Here is a 25,188-nt window from a genome sequence, read left to right on the forward strand (position 1 = left end):
AATCTCACTCTGCTTGGACAGCTCATTAACATCTGTCAGCAAGCCCAAAACTGAAAATGGCCCAGGAGAGCTGTGGTGATGTCTGAGCAGAATCAGTGAAAGCGAACAGAGTTGCTAATGTTGCAAGAGTGTTTTGACGACACAAGTGTTGGATGGGACCTCAGTCATTATTTTGCTGCGGGGGAGCATGTGACGACAAGATAGCATTGAGAGACTTGTGAATTTTATTTTTTGTGTGTGTGTGTGTGTGTGTGTGTGTGTCTGTGTGTGTGTGTGTGTGTTTTTGCAGACAGAGGACAAAGGTTATGTAGATAACATCCTCAGCTGAAAAGACTTTCTCATGACATTATAGATTAATTTGCCTGACATGATATTGTCTTGTTTTCATACGTTTCCTTTGATAACACCCTCAACAAACATTTACACTGAAGCTTCTTTGCAGCTGGATGGCAGACTCCAATTCTCACAGCAACATTTTATCACCCATCTTGGATTAATTAAATCAGAAGGCTATTCATTCTAATCACATCATATAAGTGTGGGTATGGCAGCTCCTTCAACCAGCACACATTTCTACTACGATTCATAACAACCGCAGCCCCAATGGGCCCAGACAGGACCACCGTCCTGTGGGCATTATATATACAGATTGAAATCATAACAAACCTTTTCCTTACGTGATCCTACCACATGACTTCATTTTGGGTGTGGGAAGTATGGCATTCAATCAAAATACACTTCTCATGACCTCAGTTTGGATAGATCTTCCTCTTTGATACCACATGTAGGGGGATGACTTCATATGTGGGGAGGAAGGCGTCTGTCAAACAAATGTGCTTTGTTTTTTGAGTTGTTCTTTGCTCTGATTCCCTTTTGAGTGTCCCTTACAGGACAACAAAAAAGGTAAAAAATGTCTTTGATGCTGCTACAGAGCTGGCGAACTCTCAGGTGACCTTGTATCTCCAGGTATCCCAGTGGTGCTTGGGAGAGTAAAGGAATCTAAGGAGTTAACAACCAGTACTTTGGTCCATTTATTTGTCTATGCTGGTGTCTGCTGGAGTGCGTTTTTATTTTATTGAACAAGCCCCACACCCATATAATCCAGCAATGGCTACATGCGAACAAAACGGCTGGGTTAGATCTGCATTGCAACTTAAGAACTAACAAAGAGGGAGTGAATTTGTCTGCGTCCATCTGACACAATTCCTTTGTGAGTTAATCTGTTGGTTAGCTGCCGTGGCTTTTGTTTGCTTTGGTTTCCACCTAGAGATAAAAGTGTCGTTATGTTCCGTTTTCCCTCTGGTGACTAGACAAGACTTTCACTAGAAGGAAAAGAAAAATACAGGCTGTGGGTCACTCCCTTGACCCCTCATTCTTTATACATGACAATGGTCAGGATTAAAGACGGTAACACAAAAACTCTCCAACTACCCAACAATGTAGAGGTAACTGATAAACAGCCAGTGATTATCATGAGCTACAAACAAGATAAACATTAACCAGTAATCAGATAACACAGTACACAAGTACATTTTTTTCTTCCACCCTATCATTGTGGCCAAAAAATAAAATCATCAGGAAACACCAACAACCAATAGCATTGCTGCAAAGAATTGCCCAGTAGAACTCACCTTTGGCAGACGAGCAAACTATAGTATATCATTTATGATATTGTGAATACTAATGCCCAGTGCCCGTTCAAAACAGGCCTGTCCAAACCAGGTTGATTGCTTGGCCTCCAGTATTCCTAAGAAATACACCTGCCATGACATAGTTACGTTCCCTACAAATGCTAGAGTGTACCCGTCATTTGCTAAAAGCTAGCTATTTGGTACCAGGCTATTTCTCGAAATGTTTTAGTTTGCTACAATGTAACATCTCTGGTTTCTCCAGTCTTAATCTGTTCTTGAATGAAATGTATTGAGCAACGGAGAGCGAGCTATACCCAGCATGCTGTTTCGGTGGTGTAACGGTAAAGGGTCCTCTCTCAATACACTACACAGTGTGTACATAATGCACTATTATATACATACAGACAAACAGACAGACAGACAGACAGACAGATAGATAGACAGAGACAGACAGAGACTCCTGCCATTTTAGTTAGATACTCTATATCTCATGGTGACGAAGTTATTTCACTTCACTGCTTGCATTAAAGAGAACTCTATAAATATGCAGGTACTGTGGATATAAAAAAAAAAAGCCCCGACCAGAATTGGTCCTATCAAACTGGAGTTGCTGCAGCTAATGCCCAGAGCTCCCAGTTAGCTAAAATGGCAGTTGTGGGGGCATATTCTAAAGCGTGCCTTTGTGCCTTTTAACAGACACAAAATGCAATTAAAATGTCTGTGCAACATGAACAGGGCCCTTATGTGACAACAAGATGCGTTTTCAACTCAGACATCATGCCGGTAGCTAGCTCGCCCTGCTAGCTGCTAGCTGCCGTCCCGGATGAGTGTGTTCAGCCAGGCTTCGGTGATAATCATCACGCAGCAGTTCCGGGTGTATTTGTAGCTCATCCATTTTGTGTGCGATCGATCTGGCGTTGGTGAGTAGTAGTCTTGGCAGTGGCGATCTGTGTGGTAGTTCCCTTAGCCGGGCTAGCAGGCTCGACCGGCATCCTCACTTCTGCTTTCCCCCCACCTTCGTCACCTGCCGCGGCCAACAACAATCCACCGAGTCCCCGGTGGTCTGGTAGATGTCCTCCAGAGGACAGGTCATGCCCTCTGTGAACATTTTTTGTTTATTACCCCCTAACCCAAAAATAAGTAATTGAGCACTGTAGTGGTTATGACCATATCAGTGAATATGTAACTACATGGAAACAGGCCAAATTATGTCTGTGCCTTGTACAGTAATAGTGTTAGAGAAGGCTAGCTGCTTTTTCTATTGACAGTACTCGCATATTTATAGCGATCAAGATAAACGTAAACATTGGCCGGAGTTCTCCTTTAAGATCATCTCCACTCAGGAAACTGAAACTGTTGACCTCGAAAGGTGGGTCAACGCTATTCCAGAAATAAAAAAGTAGCTGAACCAAATTTAGGTGTGTTTACTTTCTACTGCTTCTGTGCACATGTCTAACCCAATACACTGGCAGCAAAGTTAACTATTCCCACTGATGCAGAGGACAATTACTGTACCTCAGATTTAGCTTGCTGGCCTTGTTTTCTGCAAGCAGGGCCAAAACGACAGTCTAGCTGCCAAAGTCCTGGAGAGTTTGGCATCACTCAGCCCTCCTAAGTCAGCAATTGGTGGTTTCTTGGACCACTGTTAGGGCTTGGGTGGCTGCTGTCACCGGACTTTCCCAGCATGAGAAAATGGCATAGTTCAGCTGTCTCCAAGAGTCAGCGGGAAGAGTTAACTCTCTAACTGGCCAGCCAAAACATCTAGCATTCAGCTAGCCTCAGCTGCTAACAGTGCACGTTAAATATAGAACTATACTTTTAGCCTTGGTGACTCAAAAAGAGTAGAGCAAGACAATGAAGGATGTCGCTGAGTGAAAAGATCTGGCCCTGTGACAAAGGACATCATCACACCTCTGCCTTTCTTTTCACTGGGCACTGACCTCTTCAACCACTCAGAGGGAGTAGAATAGTGCCTGCCTAACTCCCTCACCCCCCCTCCCCTCCCCCCCCTTCTGCCTTTTATTCTCACACAATCTTCCACTGACTCGAAAGGATAGGAGGGAAAGAAATTGAGAGGTGTGTTTTAAACCGCTATGCAACACAGATCTGGATAGGCTGTGGGAGTGAAAGAGGGAGGGAGGGTGAGAGAGCGGGAGAGGGACGTTACAGTGCTCTGTTATTGCTCTCTACCATTCCCTCTCTGATCTAAAGAACTGAAAGGAGAGAGAGAGAGAGAGAGAGAGAGAGAGAGAGAGAGAGAGAGAGAGAGAGAGAGAGAGAGAGAGAGCAGAGCTTGTGATGGCTCTTGGCACAACTCAGTAGCCAGCAAAAGTGGACACTACAAGCGGGCCACACAGGCCAGAGGATAATTAGTGGATACGTCACTGCTTTAGTGCCTTTCCTCTAGGATTACCTTTGGTGTGACTACTGATTGCTCAAACCTGGATACAACACAACAGCAGGTAAGTCAGCTTCTTCTGGGTTTCTCCTAATTAAGGCATTCTTAATCTACCTGCCCTTGTGTGGCAAAGTAGAGCTTATCAGCTGTTCTGCTTTCAGACTGAAATATAGGAAACGTCTACATGTGCTGCTGCTTAGATGTCATCAATTTATGAAGCTAATAAAGAATACTGATTGATAGAAATCCACTTGGCTTGGCAGTGCAGAACAGGTTGTTAAAGCAGAACAGTTTTAACAAACTGTTCTGCACTGTATGAATGAAACAACTCTTCCATGAAGCACCTACTTAATTCAGCTCATGTTTTATACTTTCAAATAATATGGATTTCAACATGTTACATTAATTACTCGCCCATGAAAAGACAAGGCACTACTCTTGTAGCTGTTAATGGCAATAAAGATTTGGCATTGTGACAACGCATACAGAAAAGAGAGAGATTCATGAATCAAACATTTCTCAATGAATTACATCTTATATTGCTGTATGAATAGGACCATTTAGTGTCAAGGCTTTTGTGCTTTGCATGTAGGACGAGAAGCCCACAAGTTCACCAGACAACAGGGGATGATATTGAGATATTAAGAATGTGGGAGAAAGAGAAGCAATTCATCTTTGTCTGTTCATGTTTGTAAATGATACACTGCACTCATATAGAAATACACATGTGCAACCTTTTACCTCAACTTCTCCCACGGTTGCCAACCCCAACACCTCACTATTGCACCTACTGGACATACACCAAAGTACAAACACCCGCACCGCTGCTTAACATTGCAAAGGGAGCCTTCACGAGCTGCAACAGGATGACATCTTTCATCCTGAATATTTATGGATTGTAATGACGCCAAAATGAATTTCATTTCAACTGCATGAAGTCATTGCCCTTTTGGAAGAGACACATGGCTCTTGCTAGTCCATTTGTCTAGGTGCACATCACCTTGCCTCAGTAAACTAAAAAGGAAAATATCAAATGTATCTCACTTTCAGTGAGGGAATCTAATGCAGGTGTGGCTAATGCTGCTGTCAGGGTCCAGGGCCTCTGTGCAACCTCACCCTTCCTCTCTCCCCCTGCTGCCTCCCACCCTTTCCAGCTGATGTGGCCTCTGTGCACTCAGTGCTATCACCACTGACACCAGACAAAGAGAACTAGTGGCCAGATATTACTCATTAACATTTTTGCGCTTGTTCCAGCTTTATCTAAGCTCATCCTCTCTAGCTCAGCACATGCCCTACAAAGTCTGTGGAGCTCAATTAGCCAATGGCCCCTCGGGAGAAAAACAGATTTGTGAATGTTGACTGGGCAGTTATCGTTCCCATCTTGTAAATGAATCAGTCTTACTGTAAATCAATAATATGGTGCTTGTATGAACTAAAACCAAGCCGGCCAAGCTTGGGTGTTTGCCAAAGCAGCATTGATTTGAGATGCACTAAATGTGTCACTGGCTTACCTCATGGCATTGCTATAGCTCTATGTCACTTGAGTGAACTCTAGTGACAGGTTGTTAATACTGTATTTAACTTGTGAGGTGTAGTGTTAGCTTGTGGATGAGATTGTGAGAAGGAAGGCCCTTTTTATCTGCACATAATGTCTATGTGCATAAACATAAACACAATATAATATATAACATTGCTGCCAGTAGTCTGTGTCTTCCCCATTACGTCTGGTGGGCCTCAACAACAGCTGCTGTCACTGACACATGCACTGCTCCAGTCATATAAGGGCGTCTTGAATTCCAAAAATGCAGTTTAGACACATTTGGATATTTCACAGAACAGTGGTACATATAACTCATGTTCCCTTGGTTTAAAAATAAGTCCTTAAATGCCACAGCAACCCAAGATCTTCTGAAGATCATTTGATATGTAAGACGGCATAGTATACTTGCTATTAACAGTAGATTCGTTGTTAATTGGTTATTGACATGTAGCAATATTAGAACTAGTAAGGTCAATCATGAAGTTCACATATATTACGAATGTTTCAGTTTCATATTTTTATTTTACAGAAAGCATACATTGCACTGATGTAAGAGACATTTGAAATTCCACAGAATGGAAAGATATTCCCACCATTCCTACCCATCACATGCTTTTCGTCTTCATTTTTTGAGGGGAAGTGACATCATTATGTCTCTCTGAACTGGTGTGTGAGGATGACAGCCACCCAAAGATTTCATCTGGCCAGTGATGTCACTGATGCAGGAGGGTGTGTGTGGTTGATTGACCCTGAGTGCTGAAGACCAAATACCACACTGTAATTTCACAAATCTGTTTGTGAGACAGAGTTCTTCAACCCAATGCCATTTTAATCTCTACTTTTGTCTCACCTGTAACAATGCATTCCATTGTTTTTATGATAACTGCTTTTTTTCTCTATGAAAAAGGTCAACAACAGACAAAATAGCAGAGTCACAATACCAACACAAACAATACAAATGCTCACTTACAAAACTTAAATGGGTAGTGGTGGTGAAGATTTGGAATGTTGTGGTTAGCACTCCAGAGTGTGATATGTGAATCTCCTGGCCTCTAGGGTGCAGAATAAGTATCCAATAGTTGTTGTGATAGTCCAGATTAAAGTGGTTTATCAATCGACTGACAGACCAACAGTGCCATCAATGAAGCCATTCCACAGGCATGGCTAAAAACAGCTGCCTGATGCTATAAATGGGTTAATATGAGCTGTGAGACTGAACCATGCAGTGAAGTTTTAAGTTGTCAAGTGTAAGGTAGAGCTGCTTTTGCTTGACAAAGCAGGAAAAGCAAAGGGGTTATTATTAAAATAAATTGATAACGACTTCATTTCATTTAGGCACACCAGTTCCAGGGTCCTTGAATTGTTCAATCAACAATATTTCTTTCTTCTATAAAAGGACCCTAAAAACTGGAAGGTAGAAAAACCAATTAGTTCTGGGACCACTAACCAAGACAGAAAAGTCAATCCGTGGAATTCTGATCTAGTAGGCATTTAGACGAGACCTCAGACATATGGCCGACCCCATGACATTGTACCATATCTGAGACTGCTTCATGCATATGTTGTCTTGCTGTTTCTATTCATAGAACAGCCAGAACTTGATCTGATTCTTGATCTCCATGCCGTAAAGCTGATATCCACTCATGCCATTGGTGTAGAAGAATCTGGTGCTTGATAAGTTGGTTTCTGTTTCCAGACACTCTCAATAGACTTAATAAATGCTGTTGCTATGGAAATTAACTCATAGAAATAATGTATGTGTTCATTTTTCCAATCATGTATATTAAACTAATTATGGCAGATGGAGGTGAGTCATGTATTCCAGCAGCTGCACCCATCCATACTGTGTGCTTGGTGACAGTATGTCGCTTCAGAACAGTGGGGTTGGCATGTTGTGTGACTGTATACAATATGCATCAAAGTCTCCCACACACATTGCATAATGCATGGCCCAAATTAGAGCATGTTTTAACTTTAGATTGCTATCATATGAGTTCATAAAAGTAAATCAAAGTGAATATTTAACAAACTGCCACCAGCACAACTATCATACATGTCATATTTTATAAGTGACTGATTCAGGAACTAAACTGTGCTGAGCAAGTAAGCCATTACTGTGAGAAATTATATGAGGAGATGTACCTACATTCTTCTCAGTTCGCTCATTAGTGAAACCTTAACTGCTGAAGCTAGACTCCAGTGAGAGGATCAGGTTAATGTGACATCTAGAGAATACTACAAGACGAAACCCACCACCTATGCTGACATTTTGCTCCAGGATGGCGTACCAACGTTAGAGTTATTGTCGCTATGAGGTATTAATAAATGCCATCATTACACTAAAATGAGCTGTGAATATTTGAGTTTTGTCCATGAGCTCTCTTTGACAGTTCAATTTAGTGTCAATGGAAAAATACTCCTGAAAAGTTTGAAGAATCTTAAGGGAATGTGTACATGTCTGTTGCTATCTGAGCAGATAAAGCTTGTCATCCTTCTCTGCCTAAAGCGTCTTCATTTACCACGAACATGGGTGTTATGTAAAATCTGACCCCAGAGGTCACTGGCTGTCTAGGCTGGAATGCGCTGTCCATCAAAATACTGGACCAGACTGCAGCTTTGTACCCTTGCATGGGAAATAGGTGCTTGCAACACTTTCAATATCAGATGGATTGACTCGAAGATTTGAATCTCATCCACAGCTACAGTTTTGATTGAAATTCCGATATCTTGGCGGGCTGGTGTGTTTTTCTTGTCAGGACAGAAGAGCTTCTCGAGCGTACTGCATTTCATCAGTGTCCTCTGACAGAACAAGTTGCCAATTGCTTGCATGCAAATAACATTTCCCTCTCCTTATTTAGTCACATTGGGTTTGGGGTGTGATAGATCAAACTCTCTGAAGTCATTTTTCGTCATGTTGCATTATTTGCAGCAGCTGCTGTCCTAATCCCTCATCTCTGACAAAGTAATCTGGCTACTTTCAGACTTTTAAAGCAACACCAAAGATTCTTTTGTACCTTAAAATAATGTTTCCAAAATTGTTTCAGTGGTTCATCAACTCGTAACAGGGTGAACGGCACTTCTGCATTCGCTTTGCAGCCCTCTATAACCGCACTATGCAAGTTTGCCAGATCAGGTAGCCGATCTGTAGTTCAAATGAGATATAATGGACACAATTCAGCTTCCAACCTGTAGGGGGACAGAAGAGGAAAAGTGCTTTGGTGTTGCTTTAAGACCTGACTTCTCACCTTCCTCACTTTTACTCTTTATGTGAATATCACAGACGAGCATAATGTTTGCCAGTATTAAAAAATGAAAGTGTGTAAAGACTAGCCTAGAAATCTAGACGCACCCTTGTGGCAGCAAATTTATTTTGCAGCCAGGGTCAATCTAGGCACTCTCCGTTGGCTTGCGAGCTGGAAAAACCAAATTTTGGTCAGGCCAATCACATCTCTCCTTATTTTTCAGTCGACAACTGGCTTATGGCTGCTGCTGCTGGGAACAGCGGTCCACTGGAAGACTTGGATTTAAACTTTTCTTTGAGAAAAATTCAACAATCAAGACTGCAGTGGCTGGTCAAGGTGGATCTAAAAGGAAAGACATATGTAAGACAGAAGACATGTCATGAAAAGGCTTTGATGACAAACAGTAGTCAAACAAAGTCTTGTCATCAACTAGCTTCTCTTCCTTCTTTGTTGCTCTACCTGGTTGTAGCTGCCTAGTTGTCAGAGGAAATTTGAAAGACAACCGCTTATCCCCCCTCGGATTGAGCTCTTGTATCATTGAGTTCTTTTACCCTACATCTTGATGTGGGTCTGGCTTGTCAGGCTATGTAAAGAGAGCAATAACATAACATATGTAGGTGTTAGCTGTTGTAGGGCTTGGAAAAGGGCTACCAAACCCCATCATGTGAACAATTTGCATTTCTGCTAATCTTGCTAATGCTAATGTTCTTGCAAGTATTTTACAGCTTTGTTACTGGAATATGTGCACATGAACAAACGCAATGTTTAAATTCAACCTATATTGCATATATATAATTAGCATCCCCCTATCTTTTGTACCACTTAAGTATCACAAAAGACACTTACAAGTAACAAATATTTATCAGTGTATCTTTTTTGATTAATCAATTAATCTTGAAATGGCAGATATTTTCTATTTTCTGGACATTAACAGGACTCCAAATGAATGCTAATGTCGCTCCATGTCTGCTCAATAATGTAGAAAAAAGATGAAGGCAGATTAAAGTAAGCTCCTACATGTCTTGGAGGTTAATATAGTTGAAGCACCACCATGAAGCCCAACATTAAGAGAAACGTGTTCCCTCTGCAATAAATCAAAAACTATATTTGTGCGGATGATGTGGGTAGTTGGAAGGAGTCAATAAGATTTGTTTGGGAATCCTCTTCACTACTCTTCACTGGCCTTAAATACACTGATATTGTTTAGTTTAATAGATTTAGATGGTGAGTTCCTTTATATTTATTGAATTGCTATTTATTTATTGTTATTTATTTACCTTCTTGCAGTCATTTAGCTCTCTCAGCTATAACTACGCACAGACTCACTCTCCTGCTTGCTCTGTTGAACTGGTGTGACACCACAAAATGAGACGAGCTGTTACAGTACCTTCGCTGAATTGACATGGCATCAGCCCAGAAATTAAGAAGACACCTTTGAGTGCCTAACTTAGTGTCAACCGTTTTGTTGCCAGCACATAGGAACTCTGCCCGACTAATTTACAGTACTGCACATGTTTCTTTGGTCATAACTCTCTGGCACTGCTTGAATGTTGAGATGAACCCTGTGAGCGCTCATGGACGCTGCTGTGCCATGACATTTGACTCAATGATAGTGAGCCCACAGCTGAAGCTTATAGTTATGGAAAGGAACGAAGGCACTGCAATTAATCTCCAGTTAAGAAACAGCTCTGATTGAAGCCAATGTGCACTCACTGAACTCCTAGAACTAAGATAAGGAATGTTCTTAATGTGTTGGTTTGAACTGAGAGATGCATTCACTGTTATCTTGCACGCTTCTCTCTCATGTGCTTGGCTCTTTTTCCTGGAAACAGAAGAGATTGGTTTTAAGCATCATTAGAATTCTCTGCAGTCTTAACTTCGCTGACCACTATTACAGAAGAACATTTTTCCTGATGTGAACCGAAACTGTTGATAGACTCGCTTTCAAAGCTTGCGAAATTGCATATAGAATAGTTTAATTCCTCTTCTACAAGAGCATATTCACTTTTATCACTTTGTTTTAATCTAGTAATACTGATTAAAATGCTCATTGATGTTTTATCTGTGTGTGTGTGTGTGTGTGTGTGTGTGTGTGTGTGTGTGGTTTATTGGAGTTTTAAGCTCCCAACGTCTCCTTCCAGGCAGCGCTGCCTGGAAGGCACTAGGATTAAGCAATGGTTATGGTTATGGTTATGGTTATGGTTATGGTTATGGTTAGGGTTAGGTGCCTTGAAGTCAACTGTGGCAGCACTTCCTTGAAGGAGACGTTGGGGGCTTAAAACACCATTGAGCGTGTGTGTGTGTACATGTATTGTACCATGTATATACAGTGTGCATGCACAGTTGATGTGTTTGGTATGCTATTGCATGCATCCAATCCTGTGCTTAAGAGAAAATGATATTTTGGCGTGCTTGCTTGGAATGTCTCAATGCATGATTCAGAGGTCAGGGTGCTATGACATCACCAGAGTTCTACGGTGGGGATTTTGGGGGCCAGGGGCGTTTTCTGTTTGTAATTAAAAAGCACTGTTGATGTCATATCTGAAATCAATCATACAGAGTGCACTTGCTCAATGTCTCAAGGCTGTTGTGAGAGAGCTTAAACACACAGATGCATGCATACACACAAACACTTAAACACATTCACAAGGCAAACTCACCTCTATCTTAATGACCTACAGTGCATCTTTGACCATTTATTGCAGTGATTCCCAAACACTTGTTCAGCTAATTTGAAAAAAAATCTTTTAAAAATGTATCCACACATTTGTGTAAAGGAGGAAAATAAAAAAACATAAATATGATTACACAATGGGTGTGATCTTCCGTATTAATTGTCACAATAACCAGTAGCTGACAGTTATCATAAGCTAGCTATAAGTTTGCTAAAAGTAATGGATTAACAAAATAGTTGAATTAGCTTAAAGTACTGAACAAGTTGTTAAAATAGCTAGCTAAAAGTAATGGATAAACAGTTGAATGATAGTAGCTAAAGGTAATTTACAAACAGTTGAAACAGTTAGCTAAACATAATGGTAAATTGATAAAATAGTTAACTAAATATAAGACATAAACAGTTGCAATAGTTAGCATCAACTTAAAATTAATTTCAAGGGAACATATTTGGATAACAACTATCGCTCCTGACAAGGCTGTAGGGGTACAACAGACAAGCAAGTTTGCAAAGCCACTGAAAGTGCATTGTACGAGCAAACAACTCTGTACCGTTATTCTCGTAGCTCACTGTATGTTTAAGTAATCAAGCATGCTACAGGCCACCTCAGCGTGACTTGTGTTTTTATAATGATAAATGTTGTAAAATTAAATTTAGAGTCTGTCATCAACAGATTTATTTTCAGGATCTGGATAAAATGTTTGACTCAGACTTGTAATGTCAGCAGAGAAGGTTAAGGCACCCAGGAGTGCCACAAATGTGCTTCCAGACCATCAACACTCAGCATGAGATACACAAGCCTTGTGAGAGAACGGGACGTGTTAGGAATGCACTCACCGACATACAACACACACACACAAACACACACACACACAGGCACACAGTGCGGGTTAATTGTGGATATTTATTCCAGATTAGGAATGTTACATACTGTAGGGCAACATCATCCACTTGTAATCCTATGTATGTTTAACTGTGTTTGTGTTTGTGAAGTGAAACTAAAATGGCTTAAAATGGGATAAAAAGTTTAATGGCAAATTTACATTTAAGCAGGATTCTTAATATTTTTGTCATATTTTTGTTTAAGTTTCTCACAAAATGCTGAAAGGGAGTTTATTTCATTCCTACATGTAGATTCTGATTCTAACTAAGTGACAATCACAAAGTCTGGAACATAATGTGAGCACTGTTTGTCTGAACAGATAGGGGCTACAAAGTCACCCTAAAACTATCTCTCCTGATACATTTAGTTTTTCCCATGCCAGTTGAGATGGGTGGCAGTGAAGGTCAGGGGCCTCGTCGGGCCAGACCCAGGCAGCAGAAGCTGGCTCTGGGGACGTGGAATGTCAAGAAATAACAAGAAATATTGTGCCAAAAAAACAACGACACAGGAATTGTACTATTTGCTCTAAAAAAAATTTAATAATTTCTTCTGTTCTTAGTGCAGGTAGAAGATGAGGACCAAAAGCAGCGGGGTGGAGAGCCCGGCCAATGGGGTGCGTGGTGTTCCACAGGGTGATCATGACATCAGCCAAGAACAGGAAGTGGGTCTGCCCATGAAGAGCCTAAAGTCCAAAGTTCAGCAGAAGGAGGATAAGGATAATTTGGAGGTTGAGGTGATCTCTGAAAAAAAGAAGATATTATTTGACTCCCCTGAGGCTGGAGAACAAAGAGGAAACATCATGGATCTGTCCAAAGAGGATCTGTTGAAACTGCTGGGGATAATGGAAGGAGAGGTTCAGGTGGGTTGGGTGATCTCTTTGACCTGCTGTAATATGTATATGTGCAATAATGAGGTAAAGAAAACATACCTGTGAAGGCTCTGTGGATGAACACAAGGTCAGTTTGAATGAAAAGTGCACATGCCTTCATTGGATTGAGATTGACTGCAATTTTATGCACAATAGCTCTATCTTGTGGATGAAAATGGTAGTTAAACATGCCAGCGAAAAATGGCAAATGTGTCATGTGTTTTAACAAGTGACCATTTTGGAGAAATCTGGAATTCATGAAACAAATGCTACATGGGTTTAAACATCCTAGAATGGGATGTACTGTAGTCAGAGACCTTTGGGCATAATGCCACATTCATAACACGTTTGACACCATTTTTAACGCATCATTTCTCACATTTGCATGGCTGGGACAAAAACATTTGTGTCTCTTTAAACAGGTGTCCGAATGGAGCGAGCACACACTCTTCCTCCACAAGTTAAAATATGTCGTCTCATTTGTATATCTTTATATTTGTATGTGATTTCAGGCCAGAGAAGATGTTATCTGCATGCTAAAGTCCAAACAGACTGTCCCAGAGGACCTTGAATCACGTTATGGATCTACATCCCCTGGTTCGGCTCTCACGGCCCTGCAGAGGGACGGCTTCATCACTGGCAGCAAGCCGGACGACCACAGTGTCTACCAGAAGCCTATGGTTGAGGTCAGTTAGCAGATACATGTCGAAAATCAGCTGTATAAAAATGTCAGTGATCAGCAGTTCAATGTGACATTCCTGAACACCTTGCAGTAGATTATTGGCATGTTACAATACAAATAAAATTAAGTTTGAATGTGTCGTCCTTGGTCCTTGCATGTGTTTGTGTGTTTCCCTGTGTGTATTAGATTGTGTGTTTTGCTCTTTGCTCAGCTGGAGCGTCTGCAGGAGAAGCACAAGGAGACGTATCGGAGGATGCTGGGTCAGTTGCTGCTAGCTGAAAAGTGCCACAGACGCACTGTCCACGAGCTGGACACAGAGAAACGCAAACACGCAGACTACATGAACAAGAGCGATGACTTCACCAACCTTCTGGAGCAGGAGAGAGAAAGGTGAGCAGGAGAGTAATGAGGGGCCATGGAATTGCCACACCATTAACGCATCAGGACAAACTTACTAATCAACTACATTTCTGTGGATGTATAAAGTCATGTCTGATTACTGAAAAGTAAATATGTAAAGTTACAGCTTCCAAACGACTTTTATGCTGCTTTCTATCGGCACATTATTTCAATTATATTATTTTCAAAGTTGGAAGAACACAAACAAATGTCTCTCTCCGTGAGAGAGATGAAAATCTGAAGCAAGAAAAGAGAGCTTTAACCCTTAACCAAAATATAGGCATGTGCACACAATCAAATACATATTTATGTCAGGAGCATTTGTGTAACACAGTTCAATATACATTATCATACATAGAAATAGCAGTTTATTTTTTTAATACTGACATACATTTTCATCATGAACTGTAATTATATGTCATGGGAAGATGATAACATTGATTTTATTAACAGTATAAGTGGTACTATGAGGCAATATTTGATGTCAGTAACAAATAGTATTGCATATGAATGCAATTCCCTGGCTAAATAGACTGGTGAAAGAAGTGGATGGAGTTATGGTGAAAGAGAAACAGGTGTAAGCAGTGGGGGAGGATAAGAGTGGTGAGAGAGAGAAAACATAAGAGCAAACATGGCTTATAAAACCAGTGTGGAACATATAAAGTTTACGTGGTGAGAGAATCTAGGGAGAAAGAGCGGCGAAGGAATGCATCAACATTGGAGAATGTGTGAAAGATGGCCTCATCAGTTAAGTGAATAACGCGAGAGGGATAAGGCGAGGAGAGGGGGGAGCTGGTTGCTAAAGTGATAACCTCACATACCTTGTTTTACAGGGAGTGGGATGGTGTTTGTGGAAGAGAGGGGGGAAGTGAAGTGGGGAAGAGGTCAGACTCGTTGCTGTGGGAAAGAAGGAGGTCAGGGGTAGAGCGGGGAGGAGATGAGGCCACTGGGTTGAGGAACAGGAGGAAGAACAAGTGAAGGAATAAAGGGTTTCAACAGGAGTGAATGTCCCATGACATCATCTGTGAAATGAAGTCATCAGAGGTTGCGACCTGGCTTGTTGGTCAAGAGGAGACAAGGGGTGAGAGGTTGGTGGGAGGAGAGAGAGAGAGAGAGAGAGAGAGAGAGAGAGAGAGACGTACACACTTTCCAACATCAGAGGGGATGGTTACATCACTTGTGTGTGTGGAGGGCCTCACAGAGATCAAACAAGTGTGTTTGTGAGTGTGTAACTGGCACTGAATGTGTACTGTAAGGGAGGAGGCCCTACTAATTAAAGTATTTACAGATGAAAGAGTTTGATTGGCTGTTGCGTTGGGGAATGTATTTTGTTAAAATTCCCATAATACATCCCAGTCCATTCTCACACAATAACCCTGAGAGATGGGGATGCATTCATTACTGTAAGTTAATATGTGGTGTTGCTATGCATGTTATTAGTAGTTTGCCAACAGGCAAGATGTGTGAGGGAGACAGAGTACGAGAGAGAGCATCTGTAATGTAGTGCATGTAACGCAGACTAGAGAGACCACTTCTATGCTGTATTTCATGAACTGTCAAAACTTCAAACGGTGAAAGCACTGACTACCTCTCTTCTTTGAGCTTTTACTGCAGGACACAGGAAATGGACCATGGAGGTTAAATCACAGTCATGACAGCTGAGCTGCCATCACACGCCAAAGAGAGGGCTGGGAAATGAGCAGCAACCTTTGGCTGGTTTCATGAGACAGGGGAAAAGGGTAGTCATGATTTAAAACATTTCAATGAAGAATTTGTTCTGAGTTGTAAATCAACATGTCTAAATTAAGTTATCTAGCATGAAGCTGGGTGTTTTATGATTTAAACCAAATTGGTTAAGGAATTTATATTATTTGTGCAAATTACACAATTTGGGTTTTGTAAGGCTGATTACATACTGTCTGTTGACTGACATTTGACTGAAATTAACTCTAAAACATATTTAACCTGAAGCTAAATATATGCACAAATAAGCACAGACATAGAGTAGAGATAAAACCAGGAGATGAAAGTCAAGTTTTTGGTTTTCATTTTGATGCGCAGGCAAATTGGTGCATTTTACCACTTTAACAAAAGTAGATATGACAGTACAGGTGGGCCTTTAATATAGTGAATAGAATAGTCTACAGCCTTGATAGCTTCTCTGCTAACATGCTTACAATGACAATGCTAATGTGCTGATGCTAAGCAGGTAGAATGGTTCTGGTGACCATGAACGTCTTTAGAAAATGTCATGGCAATCCAGCCGCATTCACTCTGGATCAAAGTGGTGGACCGATCGACCGACTGGCATTGCCGTCCTTAGAGCAAAGCTGCTAGAATGGCTAATAAAGAGAAGCATTTTATGGCTTTAGTTTGAAGCATGTAACACAAATCACAAGTGAACTACCACTTAACTTTCACTTGATCCCTGGTTTGCATGCAGTGACCTCCTTCTTATGCCAGGTAGTTTCCAGCAGGTTCCTTGGCTCTTGCACAGGTCGGCCTCTGTCACCTCACAGAGAAAGTGAAGAGGATGAGCTCTGCTATGTCTTGATCTGTCAGCACCTGCAGAGCCCAAATTCTTCATCTGTTGCCGTAGAAGGACACAGAACTGACTTCGGATTCATGGATGAGCTGATGCCAAAACACAGACAAGCACATACTGTGTAAAAACAGATTCAAAAACACACAAAAGCATTACTTTCTACAAAAATATCTGCCATGTCTGGTATCTGTTTTGACATTCACTCTGTCAGGTGAGATGGAAGCATGTCATCACCTCGTCTTTATCAATATGATCTCCTTCCACCATCTGGGTGAAAGTGAAGAGAGAAAAGTCAAAGGTCTTGTGCCAAACATCGGCAGGAATGCAGAGGATGGGCACAGGAGAAGCAGTTTCTGCTGGTAGCCATCAGCCATTAACACCGTCTTAGACAACAGAGCAATTTATATGTCAAGAAGTGAAAATATTTAAGTGGCATGGCAGTATGTGCAATGATTAATGAAGAAAAATGCTCACATGTAAAGTCACGCACACAAAAAGGTAAATGCAGACCTGAAATTGAAAACTAAAATGATTGTCATTTTAAAGCCTTACCATAAAAGCTTCACATTATTCCACCATCTGTCAGCATATCGTGTACACACAGTATGTGTAGACTTATTGTGGTCGTCTTTAAATAGTTCAATGTCCACTTTGCTTCTGATTTCTCTCTTTTAACACCACATCAGTCTTATGTACTGTATGCTATCACAGACTCTCTTGCTTAATGCTTTTATGTGTCTAGAGAGGTCATTACTGTACAACACAGTGTTTTGACAGGTTTCTGGCAGTTCATGTCTGCTTCAGTCTTGGCCTCCAAACATAGAGGGGCTGCATTGCCTCTGAGCAAATTCCCCAGGAAACATGGGATGAGATGTTGTTCCATGATGAAAAAAAAAAGTCTCTCGTGGATGTTGGCTTATGGATTGCACCTGTGTATTTGCTTAAGAAACGTGTGTTTTACTTACACGCACATTTCAGTTGCCTTAGAAGTTGAAACCATCATTTAAACAACTTTCTTAAACCTGCAATGCATTTGCAGGACTGGATATACTGTACACAGCCAATTTGTCCATAGTTATTTCTTCCTTAGAAACAGAGCCACTGACCACTGGAGTCAAATGCCACTGACATCATGACTTCGACCTTTGCATGAAAGTAATTTTAGAGTGCCAATTTCTAGGGTATCAGTGACATCTGACTGTTAAAGCATGAATTTTAAGAGCTGCACTCTGAGATCTGGATGACTCCTTTGTACAGTAGCCAAACCAACTGATCCCATTTGGCAATGGAGGCTTCTGGTAATCTGAATCAATGTAGATGTTTACTGTCACTTGCAAACTGACAGTTAACATTTAAAGTTTTAAACTTCATTCATTCGCAGAGATGTGGGGTTGTGAAAGCTGGTTTGTTATAACATACCTGTATATACGGCTCCATGGAAAAGTCAGGGCAAACCCACTGTCATGGTTACATATCCTCCCAGATCTTCTTCACCTCAAGGGAGACATCCAACTTAGCCATATCTGCTTTCCTCATCACATGTAGACTTTGCAAGGAACCCAGTTCAAGTCCAGTTTCCCCAAGAGTGGAACTACAGTTCTCTCCTGTCTCCTGTACAAGTGAGACTATAGCTTCCAGTCCGCAGAGGCAATATCCTGTGCAGTTTGGAAATATAATTTATTTTGCACCAAACTTGAACTGATAATAATAATAATAATGATAATAATAATATGTTTTCATTACTTGTAATACCTTTGTAAACTTTCTGAAAGAAAGTGTATACGGTAGTTGATTTTCCTCAAACATGCCATGTTTTCTGAGAGTATGAAAATTAGTGGGGAGTTTTGTAAAACACTCCTCCTGTGGAAAGGGTCCCACCCCCTTTCACAGTGTCTAAAGCAGAGCAGCACAAACACTCTCATATACACATGACTGCCTTATATGGATGAGGTGACATCACTCACTAAAGGTCCCGTGGTGCTCCACAGTGTTTAATCACCTAGTATTGTCCTAATGAGATGCCTGGAATGTGACGGTGGAGGATCGATGGAAAAGGAGGCCCCTGCTACATCTTATGTATTCTCAGTGGATTTTGTATAATGGAAAAATTGATTTATGTGCTGATTGTCGAGCATCCATAGTGGGTAAGTTTTAAATGGGTTTTGTTGTAAAGGTTCTGAGGTGTGACTACATCCACAATAGTGGCTATTGAACATTTAGAGGTTGTTTAAGCTATAGATGCACAATGTTCCTTGTTGTGCTGGTGCCTACATTAATTTGGTTTATTTTGCAATGCAAAAATGTTCAGGCTGAATAATGTATGTCTGTGGGAGTGTAAAAGGAGATGATGCAGCTTTGCATTCAAATCTGCTTTGCATGTATTTTGTTGGAGCCGGAGATGAGAATGGGCATGAGCAGCATAGAAAGAAGCTGAGAGAAAAGAAGACCACTTGGTGAGGGGTTGTTAGTTAAACTTTCACTAGCAGATTATATCATAATGACAGTGATGGAAATAGCAGGAGTATTTGGGAGTTGTAATGTTAATCTTTGCTAGTTTTCCCTCATGATCTTATTGCTTGTTCTGTATAGCATGTATGATCTTTCTTTTATTGCACAATACACTGTATATAATAATCAGTTCTATCAAATTCTGTTTTTTGTCTCTGATAGATAGAAATGACATCACGTGTTGGACAGCCAAATTTAATATATTGTGTGGTAAAATAGTCAGTTACTGGATTTCTATGAGTGATAATTAAATAATTATGTTCAAAGCAAACCATCTATCTTGGGGGTATGTGTTTTGAGATTATAATTTCAAAATAAACACATTGACACTGAAACCAGTATTGTCTAGTAAATGTCTGTAAAGAATCGGGATTATCACTCCCTATCATTAAAACATTAATTGGGATAAAATTTCCATGCCATGATGGCAAACACAGATACAAAGTTACTTGCTTCAATAAAACACCAAACTAATCCCTTGCCTTTGTTTTCCCCTTTACATTTCAGACTGAAGAGGTTGCTTGAGAACGAGAAGGCCTACCAGGTGAGAAAGGAGAGCGAGCACTCTAAACGTCTGGCCAAGGTGCAAGAGGAGCTGGTTAAGCTGAAGTCCTTTGCCCTGATGTTAGTCAATGAGCGACAGCAACACTTGGAGCAAATGGATCAACAGAGCCAGCGGGCCCGGGAACTCAGCCAGCAGCACCAGCAGTGGGAGCAGGCACTGAGTGAAGCCAGGGAACGTGCTCAGGAGGATGGCCACAGGGTGCTGAGCCTGGAGGCTGAATTTAAAGAGAAATCCGCCAAACTAACCCAACAACACGAGGAGATGAGTGCCAAGCTGGCCAGTCAGGAAATCCACAATCGTCAACTAAATGCCAATCTTTTAGGGTTTACGCATAAAGTGGAGGAGCTAGAGGAGAGCAACAGCGCTCTGAGGAAATCTGAGGAGGAGCTACAGGAGCTGAGGGAGAAGATCAGCAAAGGGGAGTCTGGCAACTTCAACTTGATTACTGAGTTGGAAAACTTACGGAAGCGGGTGCTGGAGATGGAGGGAAAGGATGAGGGGATTACCAAGACTGAAAATCAGTGTAAGGAGCTCAGAAAGAGGCTACAAGAGGAGGATAGTAGGAGCAAAGACCTCAGGCTGGAAGTGGAGACGCTCCAGAAAAGAATGATAGAGTTAGAGAAACTTGAGGGTGCCTTCAGCATAAGCAAGGCTGAGTGTGCACAGTTACACACTGCTCTAGAGACAGAGAAGGACCTCACCAAAGAGCTCTCAGATGAAGTAGTAGCTCTCAAGATCCGTATGAAAGAGGTAGAGTCTTCTGAACTCAAGTTAGAAAAATGTGAGCTGAGCCTTAAGGATGACTTGAGTAAGCTGAAATCATTGACTGTTGCTTTGATGGAAGAACGAAAGACCCTAATGGAAAGAATTAAGTCAGACGAGAAGAAAAAGGACGATTTGAGTAAGATGGTCACAGTTGAGCAGGGAAAAGTTATGGAGGTGACTGAGAAATTGATAGAGGAAAGCAAAAAGCTATTGAAGTTGAAATCAGAGATGGAAACCAAAGTAGAGACGCTATCCATAGAAAAAGGGGATCTTAGCACAAAGCTAGCCTACGAAATTGATAAAACTAAGGATCTTAGTTCTAAGGTCAGTCAGATGAAAAAGAGGTTAGATGGGTTCGAACAAGCAGAAAAGCTATCAGTAAATAATTCAGTGAAATGTGAACTAGGCAGAATGTCTGACCCCCTCAAAAGAGAAGACAACAAAGTTAAGGAGCTGACATTTGAAATTGAACGCCTGAAAAATCGTCTCAAACAACTTGAAGTAGTTGAGGGAGATTTGATCAAGACAGAGGATCAGTACGACATGTTGGAGAAAAGGTTCATGACCGAACAAGACAAAGCCAACATTCTTTCCCAACAGGTGGAGGAAATGAGGGGCCAGATTGCACGGAACAAAGCAATCGAGAAAGGAGAGGAGGAATGCCAGGAAGTAGACCTCCGACAGCAATGCAAAAGAGAGGAGGCCAAAACCAGGGAACTGCAAGCGGACATCGTAGCCCTCAAGGAGAAGATCCATGAACTGATGCACAAGGAAGACCAACTTTCTCAGCTCCAAGTGGATTACTCTGTCCTGCAGCAGAGGTTCTTGGAAGAGGAAGAGAGAGCCAAGAACATGGGCACTGAAGTTTTCCATCTCACCAAAGAATTGGAGATAGCAAAACGTCATAGTCGAGCACTGAGGCCCAGTTTGAATGGGAGGAGGATGGTGGACGTTGCTGTGACATCCACTGGAGTACAGACAGAGGCATCATCCACTGGGCCAGCAGAGGAGGATACCCCAGCTGTGTTTATCAGGAAGTCTGTTCAAGAAGAGAATCACATTATGAACAACCTCAGACAGAAGTGCCTGAAAAAGCCAACAGATAAAAGTGGTGTTGAGCGTTGCCCTTCATCTAGCAGCGACCTGGGTGTGAAGAAATCCTGGATTCCCTGGATGAGGAAAAAGGACAACACACTTCAGGAGTCCAACTTGGGGAAGCATATGCACATTAATGGAGATCATTTGCCTTCTGAACTGACCATGTCCCAAAAGCAAGGGCAGCCTTTACACATCCGCGTAACACCAGACCACCAAAACAACACGGCCACTCTTGAGATCAGCAGCCCCACTGCTGAGGATGCTTTCTCTAGCTCAGCTCCCCTCAGCCCCAATCCATCTCAACCTAAATCCAGAATCACAATCATTCCCACCTACTCTGCTCCAACCCACAAAAGAAAGTCAACCACTGGACCTCATGGCCCTGAAAGAGCCAAGTCTCCAGTCACCATCACAACAATATCCAGAGCCAAGTCTCCAGAAAGCAGCCGAGCCCCCTCCTCTGCCTCAGGAAGACCCTTGTCCCCTGTCTCTATTATGACAGTGAGCACTGCTATAGTGCCTGAAGCATCTGCCTCCCCTGAACCCCAGGAGATGACCATGGGCCGAGCTGTGTATAAGGTTACCCCTGAGAAGCAGATGGTCCCAATGCCTATAAGGAAGGGTCACAGCAACACTAGCATCATCACCACCACTGATGATAACAAGATCCATATTCATCTAGGCAACAGCATGACCTCAAAGATGGTAGTCAGGCCGGTGCCTGCTGCAACAGAGAGCAAGGAAATGACCTTATCAACTGGGACAGTTTTACGCTCCCCCCGCCAAATCACCACCACCACTGCCAGGACCACACAGAGCAAAGTGATGAGCACTATCACAATTTCCCCTGTTACATCCACTACTTCCAGACAAAGCATGGTAAGTTTTGCTTAAAGTTTCTGTTCATCCAAATTATGGAATAACATGTTTCTTTGAGATAACTGCCCAACAGTAATTTACTCTTGATATAGCAATTTACATAAGTATTAGTATAAGTATACTACGAACAGTTCATTGGAAGTACTTGCTAACAAAGAAACCAGTAAAAAAGTAGATTTGGTAAAAAGGTCGTACAGATGAAAATTCCATTCAATTGACTCTGCGGCACCTCTGGACATCTTGTGTATATATATATATATATATATTTTTTTTTTTTTTTTTTTTTTGGGGCTTTATTAAGTAGTGACAGTGGATAGACATGAAAGGGGGAGAGAGATGGGGGATGACACGCAGCAAAGATGTTATATCTAGCTTTAGAGGTGATGAAAGGATTTTGTAACTTTTCGACAGAGCCAAGCTAGCTGTTTCAAACTGTTTCCAGTCATTGTGCTAAGCTAAGCGTCTGCTGGTTGTAGGCTTACACAGACGTTAGAGGTATTGGTTTTCTTGTGTAACTCTCAGGCAGAAAGTGATTACGCTTTTTTCCCAAAATGTCAAATTATTTCTTTAAAGGTCCAATGTGTAGGAATTTCTCCCATCTAGTGTTGAGATCATATATCGCAATCAACTCTCTCGCGCCACGCATTTCAAAGTACGTATTACAGTTACAGTAGCCTTCACGCTTAAAAAAGCCGTCTCTTGCTCTTTTCAATATCCTTTTTCTGGGCAAAGAAGAAGACTCCTGTTTCTGAAATTTGGATTTTGAATACGTGTGGTCCTCCATGTTTCCTTCTTCAAACTTGCCGGGGCCGGGAAGCTACGATACCCATTAGCAGCATTAGCAGGCCCTGTGAGTTTATCATGTGACAGTGAAAACACGAAAGACGAAGCAGTATGTCCTGTATGTCCCTTACCGGCTAACGTATTTCAAGATGGCTCATGAATATGGAGCGTCTACCCCAGTTCATGCAAATGCAAATGTAAAATTTCAAGCCAAAAGGAATACCTGGAATTGATGATGGTGGTAAATATTCATGAAACAGGACAAGTTTTTGAATGAGCAACACAGATTTTTATAATGAACAACTAAACACGTTACACACTGGACCTTTAAGGTTCATTGAGTCTTGGTTTCATATTCTATATTACACCTTTGAGGTTTCACAGGGAAAATCTGTTCACTAACAGCTTCATCTCTAAAAATGGAAAATGATGTAACCCTGTTGATGTTTCAGTGGACCTTATAATATGCTCTTTGTGGATTAGATAGCGTGACCGAAATGGTCCTATGGGCATGCCTCAGAACAGCAGAACTAATGATGTGGCATTTTGCCACTTTGCTACAGTCATGCGGTAATTTATAGTTGTTACAGTGTTTACATTCATAAACAGCCATACAGGGCTCAGTGCCCTCTGACTGACACAAAACAGCCTTGCACCAGTTAACAACACACTGAAATATTGCCTAGACAAGTGCTCACCCACTGGGATTGAAGTGAAAGAATTAATAAATATTTACATTTTTCATTCACTCAGTTCATATAGCACATACGATCAGTTACACTGTTTAGAAATTCAGAATTCCTTTTTTTCTGTAATGGGTTTGACCTCTTTTCCATTCTTTACTCTTTATGTTCCCCTCAAGTGCTCCTCTGTTTTTATTTTCCTGCCTGAGAAACTGTACTCTCTCTTCTTATTGTCAATAGACTGGGCACGATGCCCAGCCACCTCGCACAGGACTGACCCGCATCCCAATGTCCAAGAGCCTGAAGACAGGGAAGGCTGTGCTGGGATCCCTGGGGATCTCGGGTGGAGTGAAACTGGAATCACGAGCTGAGAGTCAGATGAGGATAGAAGTTAAAAAATCCACTGTGAATAGCCATACTTTACAAAATGGAGGAAAAGCTTGATTGACATAATAGTACCAACAAAATACTTAAACATATCTATGGTGCTTCAGAGAGATTTAAACAACAGAAAAGGCACAGAGGCATTTGTTTTGTAATTAAACAAGCCATTTCTAATTTTTGTAAAGTCTTTTGTACTTGTATGTTTCATATTCATTTCTGCCATTTATATTGAAACATATTCTCTGTATTTACAGTGTGTATTGTGATAGACATTTGGGTTAAATATTATATCAGGCGGTGTTGCTACTATCTGATTCTTGCTTTGAGTGGATGTCTCACATATAAGGAGTTTGTTGATAATATTTTATAAGGACACATTATAGGTCAAATTACTTGTTTTCATGTAAATTATGTTTATTTTGTTCTGTAAAGGATTTTTACTGAAATGTATTTTAAATAAATGTGATTGCAAAGGGTAGTGTGACATGCTTATTTATGAAGGCAAATAAGAAAATGCAGTAAAGACAGAGAATGAATTGTGATCAACTTTGCAAAACAGGCCAGATATATTGCATGTGACTGTTTCATGTGTGTACTTATACTAAGTCACTCTTTACAACATTAAATAAGCATTACTCTTTGAAGAGCCTACAGGTCCTTT

The 25,188-nt window shown here is 41.3% G+C and overlaps 1 protein-coding gene across 2 annotated transcripts; it reads left to right on the top strand.

Moving 5' to 3' along the window:
• The first annotated feature begins 3,779 nt into the window (after window positions 1-3,779).
• Window positions 3,780-25,003, top strand: LOC114546567 (filamin-A-interacting protein 1). 2 transcript variants are annotated; one of them, XM_028565414.1, is made up of 6 exons: window positions 3,780-4,093; window positions 12,928-13,227; window positions 13,749-13,922; window positions 14,130-14,308; window positions 19,878-22,677; window positions 24,384-25,003. In XM_028565414.1, exons 2-6 carry the CDS (start codon window positions 12,940-12,942, stop codon window positions 24,585-24,587), a joined length of 3,645 nt encoding a protein of 1,214 aa, XP_028421215.1. In that variant the 5' UTR covers window positions 3,780-4,093; window positions 12,928-12,939; the 3' UTR covers window positions 24,588-25,003. The 2 variants fall into 2 exon arrangements, with proteins under 2 accessions (XP_028421215.1, XP_028421216.1); XM_028565415.1 differs by having other exon boundaries at window positions 12,933-13,227.
• Window positions 25,004-25,188: the final 185 nt, after the last annotated feature.

Source organism: Perca flavescens, chromosome 20 (genome assembly GCF_004354835.1).
Source record: "Perca flavescens isolate YP-PL-M2 chromosome 20, PFLA_1.0, whole genome shotgun sequence".
NCBI lineage: Eukaryota > Metazoa > Chordata > Actinopteri > Perciformes > Percidae > Perca > Perca flavescens.